General features: G+C 53.0%; 5 protein-coding genes across 5 annotated transcripts; 2 read left to right on the top strand and 3 right to left on the bottom strand.

Annotated features, from left to right (window-relative positions):
- Nucleotides 1–211: 211 nt before the first annotated feature.
- Nucleotides 212–4,416, bottom strand: QC761_309150 (uncharacterized protein; the record flags this gene model as incomplete). The annotated part of the gene is made up of 2 exons (XM_062878062.1): nt 3,592–4,416; nt 212–3,488 (listed from the first exon to the last, which is right to left on the bottom strand). Exons 1-2 carry the CDS (start codon nt 3,669–3,671, stop codon nt 212–214), a joined length of 3,357 nt encoding a protein of 1,118 aa, XP_062733891.1. The 5' UTR covers nt 3,672–4,416.
- Nucleotides 4,417–7,517: 3,101 nt separating this feature from the next.
- Nucleotides 7,518–12,895, bottom strand: QC761_309140 (uncharacterized protein; the record flags this gene model as incomplete). Its single annotated transcript, XM_062878061.1, has 6 exons — nt 12,276–12,895; nt 10,569–12,199; nt 9,933–10,464; nt 8,062–9,878; nt 7,909–8,006; nt 7,518–7,848 (listed from the first exon to the last, which is right to left on the bottom strand). Exons 2-6 carry the CDS (start codon nt 10,923–10,925, stop codon nt 7,518–7,520), a joined length of 3,135 nt encoding a protein of 1,044 aa, XP_062733890.1. The 5' UTR covers nt 10,926–12,199; nt 12,276–12,895.
- Nucleotides 12,896–13,817: 922 nt separating this feature from the next.
- Nucleotides 13,818–15,170, top strand: QC761_309130 (uncharacterized protein; the record flags this gene model as incomplete). The annotated part of the gene is made up of 1 exon (XM_062878060.1): nt 13,818–15,170. One exon carries the CDS (start codon nt 13,818–13,820, stop codon nt 15,168–15,170), a length of 1,353 nt encoding a protein of 450 aa, XP_062733889.1.
- An 833-nt stretch (nt 15,171–16,003) lies between these two features.
- On the bottom strand, nt 16,004–17,418 carry QC761_309120 (uncharacterized protein; the record flags this gene model as incomplete). Its single annotated transcript, XM_062878059.1, has 3 exons — nt 17,318–17,418; nt 16,628–17,232; nt 16,004–16,575 (listed from the first exon to the last, which is right to left on the bottom strand). Exons 2-3 carry the CDS (start codon nt 16,728–16,730, stop codon nt 16,004–16,006), a joined length of 675 nt encoding a protein of 224 aa, XP_062733888.1. The 5' UTR covers nt 16,731–17,232; nt 17,318–17,418.
- Nucleotides 17,321–18,954, top strand: QC761_309110 (uncharacterized protein). The gene is made up of 2 exons (XM_062878058.1): nt 17,321–18,525; nt 18,587–18,954. The coding sequence occupies exons 1-2, from the start codon at nt 17,707–17,709 to the stop codon at nt 18,737–18,739; spliced, it is 972 nt and encodes a 323-aa protein (XP_062733887.1). The 5' UTR covers nt 17,321–17,706; the 3' UTR covers nt 18,740–18,954.
- Nucleotides 18,955–19,900: the final 946 nt, after the last annotated feature.

Below are 19,900 nucleotides of genomic sequence, written 5' to 3'. Positions count from 1 at the left end.
CACCTTGAAGATACCCATGATATTATCCTCATGTATCCCATTCGCCTTGAAGCCCATCATCATAATCATAAACACCCTACTCCAATCCCAATCCCACTCCCAACCCACATATCCCCCCTCTTCCTAATCCAACTCCAGTCCCAACCCAACCCAACCCTAACCGCCTGCCAAAAAAAGAAAAAACAAGAAATCCCCCCCCCCCAAACAGAAATCACATATGCTGCCCATGATGCATCAATCCCCCCTCAAACAACCCCCCCAGCACCTCCCCAGGTAAAATCTCCAACCAAGGCGGCATCATCAAATCGCTCTGTAGCCCCAACATATCAAAATTCACTTCAAAGCTATTCGAAGTAATCGCCTCGCTTATCGGATTAATCTCCAAGTACCCGTACCCCCCTCCCCCTCCTCCTCCTCCTCCTCCTCCCCCTGAAACCAACCCACCATGACTAAAATCTGTCTCGTACTCGTTATGACCTACGCTGTTATCGTCGTGATGGTTGTTGTCGTGGTGATTCCCGTGATGATGGTCGTGGGAATTGTGCTGGTAGTGGTGCAAACCGGAATCTGTCGGGGTTGTGGAAGGGGACCCCTCGTGCGTGGTCGAGGTTTCGTAGCTTGAGGTGTTGGAGGAGTGGTGGTGGTGGTGGTGGTGGTGGGTGGTGGTGGAAGAGGAGGAGGAGGCGTAGGAGGGGATGTGGTGGTGGTTCTGGTTGTTGTTGTTGTTGTGGTTGTTGTTGTTGTGACTAGTCTGATGATGCGTGGGGTGGTGGTTCTGCCTCTGATGTCTGTCTGCGGGTGGGGGTGTGTTCAGGTCTAAGTCGACAGAGGGGGAGGATTCGTATTTTAACAGGGACTTGCCCATTGCCGGCGATTGTGGTAACCTGGACAGTTTGGGGGTTCTCGACTGGTAGCGCAGAGCCGATATATTGGCTTGGGGATAGGCCGGCGGGAGCATAGCAGATGGAGTGTCTGGAAGGCTTTGCCGGACGGGATCATATGTCATGTTCCCAGGAGGTGTTGCGGCAGACACGGGAACCGAGAGAGGTGGAGGTGGCGGTATGGGCGGAAGTGTGGTATTTGCTGGATTCTGGAACAAGACCGTCAGGTTCGAATTTGGCGAGTTTGTGGTCCCAGTAAGAGAGTATGCGATGGGTGGAACGTTGGGCGAGGCGGGATGCTCAAATCGTGGCAAGCGTTCCAGTGAACGACGACGGGCCAGCGTAATGGGTTCGTATTCCTCCTTTGTGAACGTCTCGCAGTCCCAGATGCCCTTTGATTTTTGGTCAAGGGCGTTGAGAATGTAACCGACGCCCGCCCAGTACTGCTGCAGTTGCTGGAGAGACTTGTAACACCGTGTGTAGTTCGAATTGGCAGCAGAGACAAGGAGTGAGTGTTTCTGTCGGGGGTCAATAGATGGGCCCAATTTCCCAGGGATGCCTTTAAAAAAGCGAGACTTGGCTTCTGGAGAAGGTGATGGCTCTCGCGAAGGGGGGTGTGACGCATTCGCTCCAGATTCCATCAAGAAGGCACATGCAGCGATGTAAATTGGTTGGGATGTGAACGGGTTCCCGATAAAACTCTTTGGGTCGATCAGGTCGGCAAAGGCGAGGATGTCAGCAATGGTTTTGGCACTCGACATGGAGAGCTCCCGGCTGTTCGGCAGCAACTGAGTCGGTCTGAGGCTGTAAAACGGAGTCAACAGCGTCGGCTGATGAAGGACAACGATCAGAGCGTGGAACCAAAAGTGCAGCAGAATAAAGATGGTGCCCTTTCCTGCCTCGACATACTTTCGAAAGTTGGCAGGGTCAAAATGGAGACGCGAATCCTGCTTCTTGTAAATGTGGCTCAAGTCAATCTCCATCTGTGCAAGCTTCTGCATCTTCTCCTCGGTGAGGTCGTTGGCATCCCGAATATTGTTCAAAACATCCGATACTCTGCCGTACAGGTGGATGATCTCGATGAACGGCGGGAAGGGGTCGGGCCAGCCCGAGACCGGATCGATGGCGTGTTCCGGAAGCGACAGCTCAAAGTCGTCGTCACGGAACGTGACTGGACGCCCTGTTCCCGACGATATGACACGGTCCAGAACAAAGACAGCCCAAAAGGTATCCATGCGCTCCTGTTCCACCTCACGCTGCTCGTGCGGCCCCAAAACCTCTTCGTCGTTTCGCTTTCCCTCGGGTTCATCGGATCCATCGTTGCTTTTCCGGCTCCAGCTTCTCGTGTACCAAGGATCTCGTTCACCTTGGTACTTAACACCTTCCAGCTTCTGAAGACCGAGATCGACCGCCATCCTGATGGCCAGGCCCAAATACATCCAGAGAGCGCTGTCCTGGTTTGCCCCGAACCCTTCGTATGCCATCAAAAGACAGGCCTGCACAGCAGCAACGGATGGGCATGGGAAAGTGTCCACCGTGGCCGCTTTGGCACGCCGAGCGAACACCTGCCCGAACTCTGATCTCTTTTCTTTTCCGTCATGTGGGTTGATGAAGATGGGGTCGTCAGAAAAGCGAGCTGCCAAAGCGCACATTGCATCTACCAAGATGGGCTCCAGTCTCTTTTCCTTGAGCATGCGCAGGGTCCTGTCCTTTCGCATAAACTGATAGTTGCAACCAAGGTGAGTGAAGAAGGTTATAGCGAGGTTGAGGATCAACGGGTGAACCGGATTCGAATCGTTCACGTCATAAACCGGAATGTCTTCGAGACTGTCGAACTCGGTTCCCGGGTTGTTGAAATGGTGCTGCCCTGCACCGCACCCGTACAATGACCCTGGTGATGTTGTCGAGAAGGAACTGCCCCGACTCTTGCGCCTATCACGATGAATCTCGCGCGAGATGTCCACCACCATCTGCTTGAAGCCTGGGACGATGGCAGTCGGCCCAAAATACCTAAAGTAGGGCACCCGGTGACTTTCGTGCTGATGCTGATGCTGATGCTCAACAGGCGACCGGTTACTCGAGCTCCGGTTATTCGATTTCTGAGAGTTATCGTCCTGATCCCAATCATTGCTGTGTTTCCGTCGCCGGCCAGACGTCACGGTAGCCGTTGATGCCGAGTCCTGTCTCGAAAGCGCATCCGCATCCACAAAGCCCGCCATACGTGGCTTCTGCTGTGGTTGTTGTTGTTGTTGTTGTTGTTGCTGCTGCTGCTGTTGTTGCAAATGTGATTGTGACCGACTCTTCCAAAATCGTTGGTCCCCCTTTTTATTCCCATCGTTGGCGTAGTTATCCTCACCACGGTTCTGCCACATCTGCTGAGGCTCCATCTTGACCTCCACCTTCTCACCATTCAGGTAGTCCTCCTCATGCTCATGCTTTGTGCTGTCGTCCCGATAATCCTGCGCATCTGACGGCCCTCCATCTGCTGGCCTCTTCTTCTCATCCAAATCGTTGTAGCCGAGACAAGTGTGGCCATTTTTGGCACATGTCGAACACACCGGTCTCTCGCCCGCGCACCGGGTTTTCCTTTTGCGACATGTCAAGCATCTAGGAATATTTTTAGAGTTGGTCCAGCGGTACAGAGAGAGAGAAAGAGAGAGAGAGAGATAGACGAAAAAAAAAATAAGAAAAGAAAAGCAAAACCACATACGCAGCATTGATCCTCCGTCTCTTGGAGGGGGGCTGGCCATGGTTGTTGACCCATTTGTGTTCCTTGATAAAGGTGGTCATCTCGGCGCTCCTTTATAGCGAGAACATGACGGACTGGCAGGGCAGTCTTGAACGAGCTCAGTCAGTCGTGAGCTCTCAGCGGGGGTGGGAGACGGCGGATGAGGCGGTCGGCACACACAAAGAGAGGGGGACGCGGATCGGGCGGCAGATGTTAGCTGGTGTCGGGTGTGGTGACTGGTGTTGAAACTCGGCTTGGCGGTGATGTGTGTGTGGTGCAAAAGTGCGTCGGGATTCTTTGGGGGGTGGGCAGCAGCTGGCGATCAACAGGGGCACAACAACGACGTGGTCATAATGCGAACGACGGACGGAGGATCTTGGGGGTAGTCATGGTTTCGGGCAGTTTGGGAAATGAGGCAGAAGGTGCAGGTAGATAAGGTGAAGGTACACGTTATGCGACCCAAATCAGCTCTCTCTCTCCAGCTCTCTAACGTCCAAGTGTTCCTCGTTTCGTTGGCTCTCACGTGTGGGGACCCACGATAGATAGATAGTACGCGCAAAGCGGCTGAGTTGCAGCACAGGCACAACAAGAGGTACCTGTTAACAAATCTCGGTCATAAAACAGGAGGAAAGAGGGTGTCAGAGATCAGCCGTTGCAGAAGAGAAAAAAAGTCGGGGAAAGAGGTAGAAGGGGAACGGGAACGAGAGGCACGACAGCCGATGGGACATGGGACATGGGACATGGATGGACGATGGATGGACATGGGGGGAGGGGCGAGGACGGTCAAGCTTCGCAATTGGACCAGCTTCCAGCTGTGTCAGGCTGTGTGTGTCTCTTTGAGCCTAACAAATAACACAGCGGGAAAGGGGGCGAGCTAGAGACTACGCAGATGCAATAGCTTCGCTTCCCATCCTCTCACCACACCAAGACACAACCTACACCACCAGGACCAGGCAGAGCCCTCGGGGTACCGCGGCTGTTTATCAATCTCCAAGATGATTTTGTCAAAAGATGTCAGTGTGAGTCCGGCCGAGGTGCGCCGGGGAAGCAGCGAGATGTCGGTCGAGATGTGGCTCCAATGCAACGGTCCAATAGCATGATCACTCTCTCTTCAATAACGAGCGTCTTCCGGCACTTTATGGTGACACGCTTGCTGTGCTGACAAGACGCCAACGGACCGGGACAGCTGTGTTCGACTGGGTCTTCCGAGCCGACACCACTCGGAAACTGCCAGCGATGATCTCTACCTTTTTGTTTTTATATTCGTAGCCCGAATTCATCTGAAATCCAATGTTGTCTGTGAGTTGACACTTGATCCGTGCGCAGAGCAGCGGGGCTTCCCGAGCTCCCGAGAGTGGGGCATTGACCCTGCCCTATGCCTCGAATTCTTGGGACAACCAGCAACAACGGAGATTGTCCAAGCAGAGGCATGGCTCGATGCTGCGACGACGGCGGACTCTTGGATAGGAAGAAAAAGAAGTGATATTCTCTGGGTTTAGGCTAGTGGATAGCGGCAGGTGCACACTATCGTCCCATGATTGCAACGCTGCACCGCTAGCCCCCTGTCGACTCGTCTGCGCGCGGAAGCGGATCGTGGACTTTCCGGCCCGGACAACCTTTTCTACAGAAATCTCACGAACAGTAGAAACATGGAACAACTCTCGAAGCCGTCCCGTCACTCTCGTCTCGCCACCAGCCCTTCGATCAACATTCAGCACGCCGGCCGTTCTCCCCGACCCTTCCCTCATCCTGTATGTGAGCCATCAGTGTCGTCTCGCAGCTTGCAGCTTGACATTCAACATCCAACACGCCGCCAAGCAACCTGCACCAGGACAAGTTGGGAAGCACGCCTTCGACTCACCCACCCAACAACCTTCCCTTTCCCCCCCTTCCCTCCTTCTCAGCCTCTGTCTTGCCTTATCTGTTCTCTCTCGATCAGTGTCACCATAATGTCTTGCCTACGCCTCATGCTCCCCACGACTACTCATCACATCACCGTGATAAGCCAGGTCTGTTCCAGATCAAAAAGGAAGTTGGGAAATGAAGAACTTGGACGTTCCATAGAAAATGTTCAGTAGACCAAAGGCAGACCAACATCTCTGTGCTCTGAGCCCCGTGAACCCCGCGTTTTGGGGGATGGATGGGGCCCTCTCCAAAAAAAAGGCTAGAGAATTTCCAGAAAAACCAAGCCCAGATCGGCTTAGTCTCACACGGCAGCTTCCGGATAGCCCATCACCGATTGAAAATTGACAGATCAGACTTCATGCCTTGCTTCGTCGTCCGAGCTGTACGACACAAGATATCGGACTCAATTGCCAGCCTCGTCTGCTTTTGGACATGTACTATCTCAGCAAAAAGCAGTTCTTTTTGATGCTTGGGCTTGCATTCGATCTGATGCGTCGCCGGTCTCGTCATTATGCAGACATCCGAACACTACCCCGCATCCCAATCTACAATTTCCAGACTTTTTGTAGACTGTAAGGGGGAACCAGCACTGCAAACTATCATCAAAGAATAACTAAACTGGCCGACAGGCACCAGGGCGAGAATATAGCCTAAACAATATTTCCTGATTCCTCTCCCGCTGTCTTTGTTCTTTGGTCTCTGGTTAGAAGTCTCAATATCATGTATATTTTCTACTTTGTAAACCGAGCAACCTCGCTCTCGAACATCGCCAACATAATCTGTATATCATGACACCACCACCACCACCACCACCACTACCATCACCACTACTACCACCACTACGACAACAGACAGCTTTCTCTACGCCACATACCACTAGCCACGCATACCACCTATCTATTTGCTAGGCGAAGTCCTTTCGGCGAGATTTGGTAAACGAATACGCGCAGTAGGCCGTGTCTCGCTTCGATCCATAATGGGTGATACCGTCATTACTACCTCCTGCTAGTGTAGCAAAAGTGGATTGTGATATTTTTGTCTTCAGCGAACTAGTCTCTCTCGCAAGCATGATACATTTGCCAAAAAAAGAAAAGGAAAAGCCAAGAGCTTGTCAGAACACTTTGAACATGAAACATTAAACTTCTTCAAACAATCTGGCATCACCCCCAAAGATTTCATAGCACAGAATAGCCATCAATAACCGCCATCCTAATCCCCCCATGAGCTACCTAGCTACCTATCCTAATTTTCCAAACCTTCCTCATTCCAAAAGGATGAAAGTAATACGTATACACATAGTTTTACCGCGTGGCATTCTTCTTCCTTCCTTTCTTTCTTTCTTTCTTTCTTTCTTGTTTGTTACTTTCTCTACCTTATCATCATCATCTATCATAACTCGAAAAAGATGGGGGAAAAAAACTAAAAAAAAAAAAAATATAAATCAATAAATAAATAAAAAGTAAAATGAATAAAAAAAAAAAAAACTAAAAAAAAAAAAAAAAAAAAAAAAAAAAAAAAAAAAAAAAAAAAAAAAAAAAAAAAAAAAAAAAAAAAAAAAAAAAAAAAAAAAAAAAAAAAAATAAAAAAAAAAAAAAAAAAAAAAAATTGAAAGCAAAATTAAAAAAAAATGTTAAAATTTTTTTAAAAAAAAATTTAAACAAAAAAAGTTTTTAAAAAAATTTAAAAAAAAAAAAAAAAAGTTGGGAACGCCGAGATCTAAATGCCACACCACACCTAATCACGACCCCTTTCTTCATCGACACAAACATCCCATGCTTCAAACATGCGTCAGAAAAAAAATGACACACACACACACACACACACACACACACACACACACACATACAACAAATGCCCCTACGCTTACTTCGCTTCTGATGATAACTCTCTCTCTCTCTCTCTTTCTCGTATATATGACAACCAACATGACACATTTGTCCCCAAAACTTCCAAGTCCATCCCAATACTAATAATATCATATAACCCCCCCCGCCCTTCCCTCACTACGGCATGGGAAACCCCAACCCCATGCTCCCAATCCCCTGCACACTCAGCGGCAAGCTAAACTTCCTCAACACCTCCGGGTAGTCCCCCGCCATCTTCTTATTTGGCTTCTTCTCCTCCACGGTCCCCAAGCTGTGCGGTCTCGCCTTACCGCCACCACCACCAGTTTCTTCCGTCTCTTGTTGCTCCTCCCGGTGCTCCCCCTCTTCATCTGTTGTCGTTGTAGTGGTAGTAGTAGCAGCAGCAGCAGTAGTAGTAATAATAGTAGTAGTAGTAGTAGTAGTAGTAGTAGAAGACAACCTCCTCCACCCCCCACTAAACCCCCTCTTCCTCTCCCCAGATTGAAAACAACCGTCACCACCAGGCTGGCGATCGCTCTACTTCGCCAACCAGGGGAACTTTTTCTTCGTGCTGCCCTCCCCCGCCCCCGCCCCCGCAGCGCCGGCCGCGCTGCTGGCCTCGACCTGGATGGATCGTTGATATATATCCTTTTCACAAAAATTAGTAACCATTATCCACTCCGACAGAGTAAATAAAACTCACCTCCTCATCCTCCATCAACTTCCCATCCAAAATCAACTCCCTCACCTCCCCCCTCCCTCCCCCCCCCCCCTCCCCGACACCGTACGGCATCCCCTGACTCTTCATGATGGGCAGCAACACCTCCCCCAAAACCTCAAACTTCTTCCAGTTGATCCTCCTCCCCCCCTCCCCCACAAACGTCTTGCTCCCCTCCTCAGCACTCACCAAATCCCGTCTGTGCAGCGGCATAAACGGGATCCTCGGCAGCGGCGAATTCTCCCACGCCAACCGGTACGCGAAATGGCTCTTCTGCGTCCCCATCAGCAACACCAACCTCGCAAACCTCTTTTGCGTCTCCGCGCTGACAAGCTGCCTCGTCTGCGACAGCCGGTGGATCGCCGTGCCGTTGATCCCCGCCAGCACGGCCGCCAGACCGTTGTAGTTATTCATTTGCCTCAGCTTCAAGGCAATCAGCATAAACTTTTCCAGACACGGAGCCCGGTGCTTGGCTTTATCTCTGATCAAAATCATGTTGGCGACCCATTTGGCAATGTGGTTAAAGTGGGATATCATCCTGTTGACGTTCTTGAGGCTTTTGCACTTTTCTTTTTGTTCTCGGTTCAGCGAGACGTCGCGAACCAAATCCCGGATCCGGATCGAGCTGAACATGACCCAGTCTATCCTTGTGATCTCGTCGGCAATCTCCTCTGTGTCGAGCTCCATGAACTGGTGCCAGCGGAACTTGTTGAGCGCCAATGAGGGCATCGGCACCAGCGTGGCCGCTTCGCGCTCGTAGTCTTCCAGCGTGTGGTGTTGATACCGGGCCGTTGTCCGACCATGAATATCTGACCCCGATCTCTCTGAGCTCTGGGAGGGGCGTCGGTGGTGGCTGGAGGGGGGGTTGCTGGGGTCGTCGAGTTGGAGCGAGTTCATCGATCCCGTGATGCCCGTGTGTGGTCGGCTCAGACCTTCAAACATGTTGTCTGTCTCGTCTATTGGGTCTGATTTTCCCCAGCCCGTGTCGTCGTCCTCGACCACCTTGTGTTCCAGGTGAACACGCACCTGCTGGGCAGCCGTGACAAACAGCGGATCCAAAGATAATTCTCCGACCATCTCTTCCAGACTTCGTTTCGTTGCCGGCCTGGCAAAGTCCCCAGGATACAACGACACCCACTTCGCCACAGACTCGACCAGCCGCGCCTGAGCCTCCGCCTTGATCAGAATGTGCGTCGTCTTGTCTTCCTTCAACTCGTCGAGACGAGCCCGAATCGCGTTTAGCAGCTCGGAAGGCGCGGCAAATTTTCGATACAGGCACAAAAAGATATCGGTAAAGTTTTGGTCCGCCTTTGCCATCTTGGGCGCGACAAGCCTGTCGACAAGGTCGTCGAAACTCACTCCCGCCACCTTGGCTGACCTGTCCAAAAAGTTCTCATTGTTGCGCTGCAGTATTGGTATGTCGTCCGAATACCGATACGATTCTCCGTCGGATTCAGACACATCTAAGAACGACTCGGCGCCGCTGTCCAGTCGAATGCCTGGTTGACGAAGCATGGCTGACACTGTCGTTTGCGGGCCGTCTTCGGGAACGGCCAAGCCCAAATTTGAGTTGCTGTGCTGAGCAACAGAAGAATAGTCTAGTCTGGGCGACCTCGAAGCCTGGGGCCTGTAGTGACTCTCGTTTGGGGGCGGTGGGAAACCCCGCAAGAGTGATAGGTCGGAGCTTGCCCTGCTGTGTTTACTGTGTTGGCTGATTGGCCTTCCGTTGATCATTTCTTGAGGGGTATCCAGACTCGCCGAGGCAGCGCGTCTTCTGGTCATCGATCCTTCCGGTTGTTCTCCTGCTCCCCCGTCAGTCTCCCGGCTTACCACCACTGCAGCGATAATATTCTCACCTCGCTTGTTAGCCAACGCGGCCTTTAAAGCAGCCTGGAGACAGTCCTGAGCGCTTCCCGGCACGTTGAAAGACGTTCTGAAGTGACCGGCACAGGTGGGAAAGGCAGAAGCAACATCTGCCACGTCGATCTGGCGGGCTTCGTCGGGGGCGTCGCATTTTGTGGCGGCGAGAACCGTCGGCAGGGAAGAGTTGGTCAGCGCAGCCATGGTGGAATCCAGCCCTCGCACGCTCTCCTTGTTGGTAACGTCGTACAGGATCAGGGCGCCATCTATTCGTGGCACCATGTGACCGGCGACCTGCTTCGGCCACTGTATTGGTTGTCGGGGGTCCAGTTCGAAACCCTCAAGATCGAGCTCGACCAGGGTGACTGAGTACTGCGTCCCGTCGAGCACATGCCTGAATGTGATCATGTTCTGTGTCGGCGGTCGCGTGGAACGTATCGTTCGCTGGACGAAAGCCGACTTCCCCACGCCTTCGACGCCGATAATGGCGATGTTGATGGCCTCCATGGCTGGTTTGTTGCGATCGAACTGAGAGGTCCAATTGTCAGCGTACATCCATCGTGACCGCCAGAAGGAGCTCTTGTCCATGTTTCTTCTTGAGACTCTTATCAGGTAGTTAGATGACGGCGTACCCAAGGTGTAGGACCGATGTCTTTCAGTGAATCTTTCCTTGGAGGAATCCACGGCTGGCGCTCTTCATTGCGGTGGCCGGCACTCGTCGTTAGCGCGCCAGGGATGCCGGGGGTGGCTGTGGCAGCAGCAGCAACAGCAGAGGTAGTATTCGCGGTGGTGCTGTGGTAGCCAAAGAAAAACGGGTCGTCAACAATCGAAGCGATCGAGTCTCGCGGACCACCCTCCTCGGCGGTCGTCGTCGTCGTCGGTGGCGGTGGTGGCTCGTCGAGGATGAGAAAGCTTCTCTGAGGGCCAAAGTCAGGAAACGGGAGTCCCCCGGAGCGGTCTGATGAGGGTGGATGAGTGTGAGCCCGCATTGCTTCTTCGCATGACGAAGGTGGACAAAAAGGGCATACCAGTGACTTTCGCGATCTCAAGTCGCCAGCAGCCGCAAGCCGGACAAGACGGGAACAGGAACAGGGAAAACGGAGCCGGGAGGCAAAGGAGGGCTTCTTATTATCGAGGCGCAAACAAATCCAGATGGAGGCTGTCTCTTGTGACGTTCTCGTTCGTCGGTCGGGTCGGGGTCTGGATGGGGCTCCTTGTCAGGGTCCTCTCTTTGGGGCACTTGTTGGGGTCCTTTGGGGTGAGAGCGAGTCCCACGAAGCCAGGGCGGAGGCGGCGGGAGTAGGAGCAGGGCACAGCTCTTTGGGAGCAAACGCCGTGATCTTGGCAGGCTGCCGACCCGAAACAGTGCTTGGCTCAGTCCGTAGCGTCGCAGCTAGCAACGGTCGCTTCCGAAAGGGTTGGATTGTAAGCAGAAGCGGTGATGGATTCAGACAGGTACCGAGTCTTTTTGAGCTCAAGCTATACTATACACTGCCGAGTATTATCGTAGCTAAGGTGGCTTTCTTTGCTTCAAGTAATAGCCAAAAGCTGTGCCCCTGCCCGTTAGGTGTCCCGTCAGCGGGGCCATCTGCCATTTCAGAGCACTGTCTGTCACCCACTCACTCACTGCCTGCCGCTCTCCCCCCTGCAGACGGTGCTTGGCTGCTGTTGTCTTTGACCTCTTGATCCATGGTACCAAGCACGGTGATGGCCCTCTGGATAACCCGGAAGCCAACTGGCAATTGAGTTTCCAACGGGACTTCTGACGGACCTGGTGGGGTTTGCGCCCGGTGCTTGTCGGTGGGAGGGCACGGCCCGGCGACTGATCAGCGTCGAGGTCAACTGCCAGCAAACACCCATTGATGGGTTGGTGAGTTGTTTACTTGTCGATATGATACTGACTTTAAGATCCTGCTGTGGTTGTTAGTCAGCGGACTGGCTGCAACAATCTCCATGCATATCATAGCAAAGGGGAGATCTGATAAGATCAAAAACTGGGGCCGGCACTGGACCTTCGCTTCGAACAATTTGCTTTTTGCTTCCAAACGACAGAGACACAACATATGGCGCGGTTACACAAATCATGCAGTCGAGTGCTATCGTATCAATTTCTCAGGAGACTTAACTCGACTTTGTTAACCTCTTGAGTCCCCCTCTTGACTCTCATCAACGGCCTCCAACCACCATCGCAAAGCACCCCCCACGCAACCCAACCTTAAACAGTCGCTATCAAATCCAATTTCCCATTCGGCGTGGCAGCTCTCTGTTTGGGCGCAGCTGAGCTCAGGGGCTCTTCAAAGTTCAAAAGTCTTGTTGGATGGCAATATTGGAAATGTCACCTTCAAGTGTCAGAAACTCCCGCAAAGCGCCACTCCAACCCTCTGCCGCCGCATTGCTGCCGCTTGTCCCGGATCACGAAGAACAATCCCATGCGTGGCATCCTGACAGTGTCCATCATAGGTTTCACAGCAAATCTCACCGGTGAAAACTGTCTCTGTTTTGTCTCTTGTCAACACTCAGATCCGGACGAACCGTGGGTCCGGTCTTTTTTTCCCGGACCCTTCCGGCCCTTGTGGATGACCGGCAGGCCTGCCCCGCTCCCATCTGGGGATCCGGGGTGCTGACAGGGATGGTCACCACCAAAAGCTGGGGTGCGGAGACTGAGCATGGAGCAGGCGAGGCCTTTGTCGGTTTGTCGATGGGGTCAACACCAACGGCGTGCCCTGGCCCTGTTTATGTAAAAAAAAAAAAAAAAAGGGGTCCTGAACGCCAGGCCGAGACCGGCTGCTCACGTCTTTTCGATCAAATCACGATCTCGCAACCCCCGGCCAATATGAGAGAGAGAGAGGAACCTTGGTTTGCTCAAACCTGATCGGGCAAGTGCCGTGCCCTTTTACGCCCTTGGCACATCGCCCAGTGCCCCCCGTCACAAGTCACAACCCATCCTCGGTCTTTTGTCTCATGGCGGGTAAAAAGGCCTCGTCCGATCCATTCTTTTTTTCTTGCTGCTCTTCAAGTGAAGGTGATACAACGGCTCGTGGCAAAGCAAGCAAGCAAGCAAGCGTGCTGCAAGTGTCGGGCTTGTTCTTACATATGCCCCCCAAGCTGGACGCCCGAAAGGTGCCTCTCGGGGGCGAGGCGAGGTGTGCCTCTTTTACCATATTTTGATCACTAGCCCAAAGTCAAATGACCATTTTGAACCGGACCCCTGACGGCACTACCTTGCACCGCTGCAACAGGAGCTGGTCCAGCCAGACGCGGAGGCGTCCGTTCACAAGGATTCAAAAGAGAGGGAAAAAGCCAATTCGGCATCTGATCGCCCTCGACCTCTCTCCTCACACGCTTTCGTGCTTATACTTCTGCACTACTGTAGGTGTCTCTCTGGTCCGATCTGTTGAATCAAGGGAGCACCTTGTCCGACATTCCAACGGTCTAGTGGCCTTGCAACCCTGGCTGTATTTCTGCAGGGGGAGGGTTCCAAAGGGGGGATGGGAGGGGGAGAGTTGCCGCCGGGTGGATTCTCTTGTCCATCTACCGAGTGACTTTGCGAATACATTACATAGAGAGCATCCCCCCTCGCCAACACTTTTCCGGAGTGTAGTCTTTGGGTTTTTATTCATATCGTGTCAGTGTGCGTGTCTAAGACACCAGCCCTCGCCTCCCACAACGGAGCGAGCCAAAGTTCGCCAAGCGACACAAACCAGGACGGAGATACCACTCACTATCCGCAAGGAACCCCGCAGACCACAAACCTGGGAGGGACCACAAGGCGTAACTTTACTTCAACCGTGGGCCAACTCTATTTCCAGCAGAATCTCGGAAAGGTTGGCTGTGATCTGGTTTTCCCACCCTTCTCCCCGTCAACGCTCTGTCACCAGGGAATGCAGTTCAAGATGGGCTACTCGAGGGCGCAGCAGGGCGCTGTCCCTCGAGGATTTGGGGGGCCGAGCAAGCCCTCTTCCAAGCATGTGGAGGGACAGCTTGATCCAGAGGATCTTACCCGTCGGTTGTTGCTGGTACTGGCCGAGCAGGAAGAACATGAGAAACGAAGGCAGCGGAGGGCCGAGCAGCAGAGCCGTCATCGCCGGGAGCATCAGAGCAGCAGACATGGACAGTCACAGTCATCAAAAACACAAGCAGACCCCAGATCCTCAGACCACAGCAGCCGAAGACCCTCCCAGGCCAACACCTCCACCTCCTCTCAGCACCCAGAACCCCGGTCGACAGACGATCACTATGTCCCCAAAGAAGCTGCCCGCCAGTTCACCCGCACCACCACCGTCGAGCAAATGCGCTCCAACGATTTCATCCACCAACTCTCCAAGCGAGCCCACAGATACCACAAAGACTCCAACCGCGAGGGTGACCCCATCGCCTCCACCACCCCGGCCGACCTCGCCCGCCAACTCCGCCAGTCCCAAGCAGAGCGTGACCGTGCCTTGGAGCGGGAGCGTCAACAACGTCAACCTCCCCCTTCCGGGCCATCAACCTCCTCCCCTTCCTCTCAACAACAGTCCCACACCTTCAGAGCCGAATTGGCAAGGCTAAACACCAACCACAACCGCGTCTCCCTCACGGGTCATTACCCCTCTCACCAACCCAGAAGAAACAGCACCGGCGGCGCAGACCCCTTGTCAGCCGATACAACCCCAACCCAGCAGCCCACCACCCGCCGCTCCATGCTCGTCCTCAACCCAACCCTTCCCGGAGGGGGAGGGGGGGGATCAGAGGACACCACAACCCCTACTTCCGAAGACCCGATCCCCCTCCAGCGTTTCCCTATCCACGCCCCAGAGCACAGGGTTGACTGGTCCCAGTCTGATGAACGCAGTAAATCCACCGGGACATCCCGCCCCAGACTCATGTTGTCTCCCCTCCTGAAAAGAGCAGACTCGTTGTTCACGCTGAGGTCGTCAAAGGGTAAGGAGAAGGGTGGGAGTTCGAGCAGTGCTGGGTCGGGGTCGGGGTCGGTGGTGACGAGCCCGACTGGGGCTGGGGCTGGGGGGGAGAATGGGGGGGTGCTGAGTTCGGGATTGGGGACTATGCTGCCCAGTCCTACTAGGGCTGTTGGGGGTGGGGAATTGCCTGCGCTGGAGGAGCTTTCACCCCCTCCTCCTCCTCCCCCTCCTCCTGCTGCTGCTGCTGCTGCTGCTGGGGAGAAGGGGGCAAAGTCGCCTACTTCGGCGAAGAGTGCCACTAGTGGGAAGGGTTTCTTTGGGAGGTTTAAACGCTGAGAAGATCGCCGGCTCTTTTTACTGGGCTAGGGCAGAGAGTGTGAAGGGTGGCTGAATAAAAGTTTGGTCGAGAGTAGGCGAATGGTGTGGGTTGGTTGGTTGGATTTGTTTTTGGGGTGGTGTGCTGGAAAAAGAATGGAAAATATATATCATGGCACAGGGTGGTTGGTGATGATGGTCATGATTTTACACCAAACGTCGGTTTGGTATGTCTCTGGTTTGGCTTGTACTGGCTTGGTCTGGCTTGGTCTGGCTCGGAGTGGTTGGCTGTACCTGTTCTACTAATAGCTGTTGATCAGTTAGTCTTTTCTGCTTTTGTTGCGAGGACGTGGTCTAGACTTCAAAAACGGCAGAGGATGGCGGGGGAGAGGGGGGCAAAGAGGGGGAGGAAAGAGCGGAAAAGCCGTAGATTAATGGTAATTGATATTGATGTTTAAACTTTGATCATCCCCTGAACGCTCCCAGTGTGGTTCGCCCGCGGAAACGACGTGTTGCCTGCCTGTGCGCCTAGTCAGACTGTGCATGCTAGACGTGTTAAATGTAAGTTCAGCTACCACTGGATAACCGGGGCTTTTTAATGCATCTTCCCTTCACCTCTCTCCATGCCTCGATGTATTAATTAGACACATACCACCCTTGACATGACATCAAAACATGACATGTAAATCTTCTCCCACCCCCGATATTACATCTATAAACACCTGGATATGTGCCCTTACCTTCCCCTTAAATTATATATATAAATCGACACAGATCCTCTCATGCTTTCTCCTTACCCCTTATACCCCCCAAAAACCATTATGTAAACCAACCAAACACCCCCCTCTTATATATCACACCCCCTCCTCCTCCCTCAACAAGCCCTCCACAACCCTCCTCTCCTCCCTCCTCACCTCCTCACCAACTTCCTTAACCGCCCGTTCCGCCACCGGCCTCGGCCCCCCATCCCCATCCCCATCCCCTTTCCCCTTTCCCTCCTCCCCCAAACTCAACAAATAAAGCACCGCATCACAAAACTCCCTCACCCCATCCCCCCTATCCGTCGGGTCCGTCCTCGCCTTCTTCAGCGCGTTCGCCCCCTTCCTCAACCCCACATCCTTTGACCAAGGCGGTTCTTTTCTTTTCCTGTTATTGTTCTGGAGGAAAGACGGTGTTGTTGTACTGGAAGATGGTGTTGGAGGGGGCAAAGTCTGGGAGTGGATCGAGTCGAGGACGAATGGGAGGGAGGGGTATTTCTTTACTAGGCGCTGGAAGACGTGGGCGTGGTCGAGGAGGATTTTGTAGGGGTCGTTGTTGGTTTGCTGAGAGGGATTGGGAGCGGTGGTTTGGGGGATGGGTTGGGATGTTGGGGCGGGAGGGTCGGGGGTGGTTGGATTTGTGGGATTTGTGGCAGGGGATTGAGCAGCTGGAATATAGAGTTAGTGTTGAGGTGGTGGGAACGAGAAAAGGAGACGTACTATGGCATTGCGCAGCCGGGGCGGGGGCATTTGTATTTGCCTGGTTGGGTGTTACATACGGCGCAGAGTTTTGGCGCTGGTTTTGGGGGTGGAGGGGGGTCATGATCTTCTTCTTTTTCTTCTTCTTTTTCTTCTTTTTCTTCCTTTTCTTCTTTTTCTTCTTTTTCTTCTTTTTCTTCTTCTTCTTCTTCTTCGTCTGCGCCGAGGGTTGCTGGTGATGGTTCGGTTGGTGGTTGGGTTGTTGTTGCTGATGGTGATGGTGATGGTTGGGGGGAGGCGGTGGGTGCTGTCACTTCTGTGATCTTGGGGCCTTCGTTCAGACCTGGCGAGGCCATGCCGCCATCGTCTTGAGCCATGGTTGTGTGTTCAGTGCTGGCGCAAACTGGAGGTGAGGTTCGAGACGGAGCGCCAATCGGGTGGGAGAGCGTGGAAGTTGTAAGTTGAAGTCTGTGATTCGCCGGGTCGGCTGGGTTCGAGATTGGCGAGATGTTTAGAACAATCCTTTCGAGAGTGAGATGTCTTGCGTCTTCGAACAAGGTCCTTACACACTGGTGATTCGCTGAAGCTGAATGTTTGGGCGACCAATTGGCAACTGGTCGCGTTTTCTCTCAACGGCGACCCACATGAAATTTAGAGGAACGGCTTTTCAAGACTGTGTGGATACTGTGCGGTAACTAGAGCTTCACTTACTGCGGTACACTGACTGGCACTGGGACCTCAACTAGTTTCGAACAGACGGCATGCTACGATTATGTGTACGGAAGTCTCATAAAAGACGAGACAGACATGTACGTTTGGATGCTTTATTCACATCACCCTTCTCCAGATGTTGAAAGTCCAGATAAAGTGACAGCCAGGGTTCAAAATAAAGTGGGCCCCGCGCCGAGACCTATGACGCAGCAAATATTTTAGCGGATCAACTCAGAACAAACTGTTTTGTCAGCCATCCCGCCGCCGGGTCTCGTCCGGCAATCTTTCGGCCCCTCCATAATTTCAGACTTGACAACGAGACCTACCGAGCCTATCTTACTCTATCTCAACACAATCTATATTTCGCGCTCGTAGGGATTCAGCACACCATGCCATCAACCAAGCTCCTACGAGGCATCGCGCCTCTAGTAGCGCAACCCTCCTCGGCCGCCGCCCGCCGCCGAACAACCACATCCCTCCTCCGTCTCCGGCACCAACCACCATCACAACAACCTCCCCGCCGAGCAGCCCACACCACCACCTCCGGCCTCCGCCCCCGTCTCCAATCCCAATCATGGCCCCCAACAACACTCTCTCCCCAGCAGCCTAAGCGCACCATCTTTATCCAAACCGAACCAACCCCCAACGCCAACTCCCTCAAATTCCTCCCCAACCACCCCGTCCTCCCCGAGTTCATCTCCACCCCCTTCATAGAATACCTCTCACCCCGCTCCACCATCTCCCCCCCATACCCTTCCCACCTCGCCGCAAACCTCATGAACGTCGACGGCGTCACCTCGGTCTTTTACGGCCAAGACTTTATAACAGTCACCAAATCTGCCGACGCCGTCTGGGCCCACATCCGCCCTGAGATCTTCTCCCTCATCACCGAAGCCATCACCTCCGGCCAGCCCCTTGTCAACATCTCCCAGCAATCTGCCTCCTCCCCGTCCACAGCAGAGCAAGAGCAGGAATCCGGGGAAAGGGACAGTCTAGAATACGACGAAAACGACAGTGAAGTCGTTGGCATGATCAAGGAGCTCTTGGAAACGAGGATCCGCCCAGCGATTCAGGAAGATGGAGGGGATATCGAATTCAGGGGTTTTGAGAATGGCATCGTCATGTTGAAACTCAGGGGCGCGTGCAGGACTTGTGATTCGAGCACGGTTACGCTCAAGAATGGGATTGAGGGCATGTTGATGCATTATGTGAGTTTTTATGCTATTGGCACACTTTCCAGGAGCAATTGCTGACATGAGAACGCAAAAGATTGAGGAAGTTCAGGGCGTGGAACAGGTGCTTGACGAAGAGGAGGAAATCGCCATCAAGGAGTTTGCCAAGTTTGAGGAGAAGCTCAAGGCGCAAAAGGGAGCTGTTCCCGAGTCGACTGGGAAGGGTGGGTTGGATAGTGTGCCTGGTTAAGATCTGGGAATGCAGGAAGTTATAGGTTGTATGAATAGGTGGTTTCAAAAAAGCTTATTGACCTAATGGTGTGGACAGGGGAGTTTTGTATGCTCGTGTAAAATGCTGGAAATAGAGATATCATGTATGCTGCTGAATATCATGTAGCAGAATGTAAATAAATGCCAAGCTGGTGGCTGTTATGCGGATCTACATGTTATTTCACAAAGTAGCTCTGGAAGAGGTGGTCGAGGTAGTCGTTTCTTGCCCTCGGCAAAGTTCAGTGATGAGTATGGTTTGCCTCGAAGCCATTTACTAAGTTGTGACAGTTCTAGTGAAGAATGATTGGCCAATCGAGTCCCGGGACCCTTTACGTTGATATCCCATTGAGCTATATACGTCGAGGTAACACACAGTGGCACTGAGCTGTGCATGTCAGCCCATCTATATCTACTTGCCCGCTTGTCAACAACAACAACAACAACAACATAGACAGGGCCCCGCATCCGTCCGTTTACGTCTTCCTACTTGCTTACTCTCGGCGTGACCGGCGGCGTGATTACCTGGCAGGTGAGTTACGCGGAGAATTGGAGGGCCGCGTGGTGTAATTGCCGTCAACGCAAACATGTCTCGCCCCGACTTGCAGCTGGAGAAATCACCAAAGGGAAGTGATCATCATCATCCCCAACCTCGTTACCCCAAAAAGAGAGAGCGTTGTGTGTATGTAGTAGCACTGTGGCAGCATGTGTGGGTAGCAATATCGTGGCGTCGTCGAAACCTCCAGACCGGTGGGCAAAGCAACTTGCATAGATCTACCAAGAGGCAAAAATGAAATCATCCCTCGGTGACGACGACCTCAAAGGGGATCGGTCGTCCTTCTCGTTGCTTCGACTTGCATCGGGTGCATATCGTGAGCTCGCCTTTCCCAGCCGTTCGGGGAAGCATCTGGGAAATGCCGCGTGCAAAACACAAACAAAACCCATATTCTATTATGGCATGGCAGAAGTTTGCTGGTGAGACTTCCACAGCAACAAGTGACATCCAGATCGAACTAGAAATCCGGGGTAAAGCGACCCCCCCTCCCCTTTGAAAGGGCGGAAAACGAATCCAGGCCGGATCCCAGCAGAAACGATGCCCTGCTGTCAAAAGTGAACTTTTTAGCGGGGTAGTTTCTTTCTGGTA

The sequence above is a fragment of the Podospora bellae-mahoneyi genome, chromosome 3 (genome assembly GCF_035222275.1).
Source record: "Podospora bellae-mahoneyi strain CBS 112042 chromosome 3, whole genome shotgun sequence".
Classification (NCBI taxonomy): domain Eukaryota; kingdom Fungi; phylum Ascomycota; class Sordariomycetes; order Sordariales; family Podosporaceae; genus Podospora; species Podospora bellae-mahoneyi.
Note: the sequence above shows the minus strand (reverse complement) of the source record. Positions and strands in the feature narration are given on the sequence as shown.

Bases quoted from the DNA above. Each gene is read 5' to 3' on its own strand.
- QC761_309110 (XM_062878058.1), top strand. From the start codon at position 17,707: ATGCCATCAACCAAGCTCCTACGAGGCATCGCGCCTCTAGTAGCGCAA. The intron at 18,526-18,586 runs GTGAGTTTTTAT...AGAACGCAAAAG, and splicing joins AGGGCATGTTGATGCATTAT to ATTGAGGAAGTTCAGGGCGT.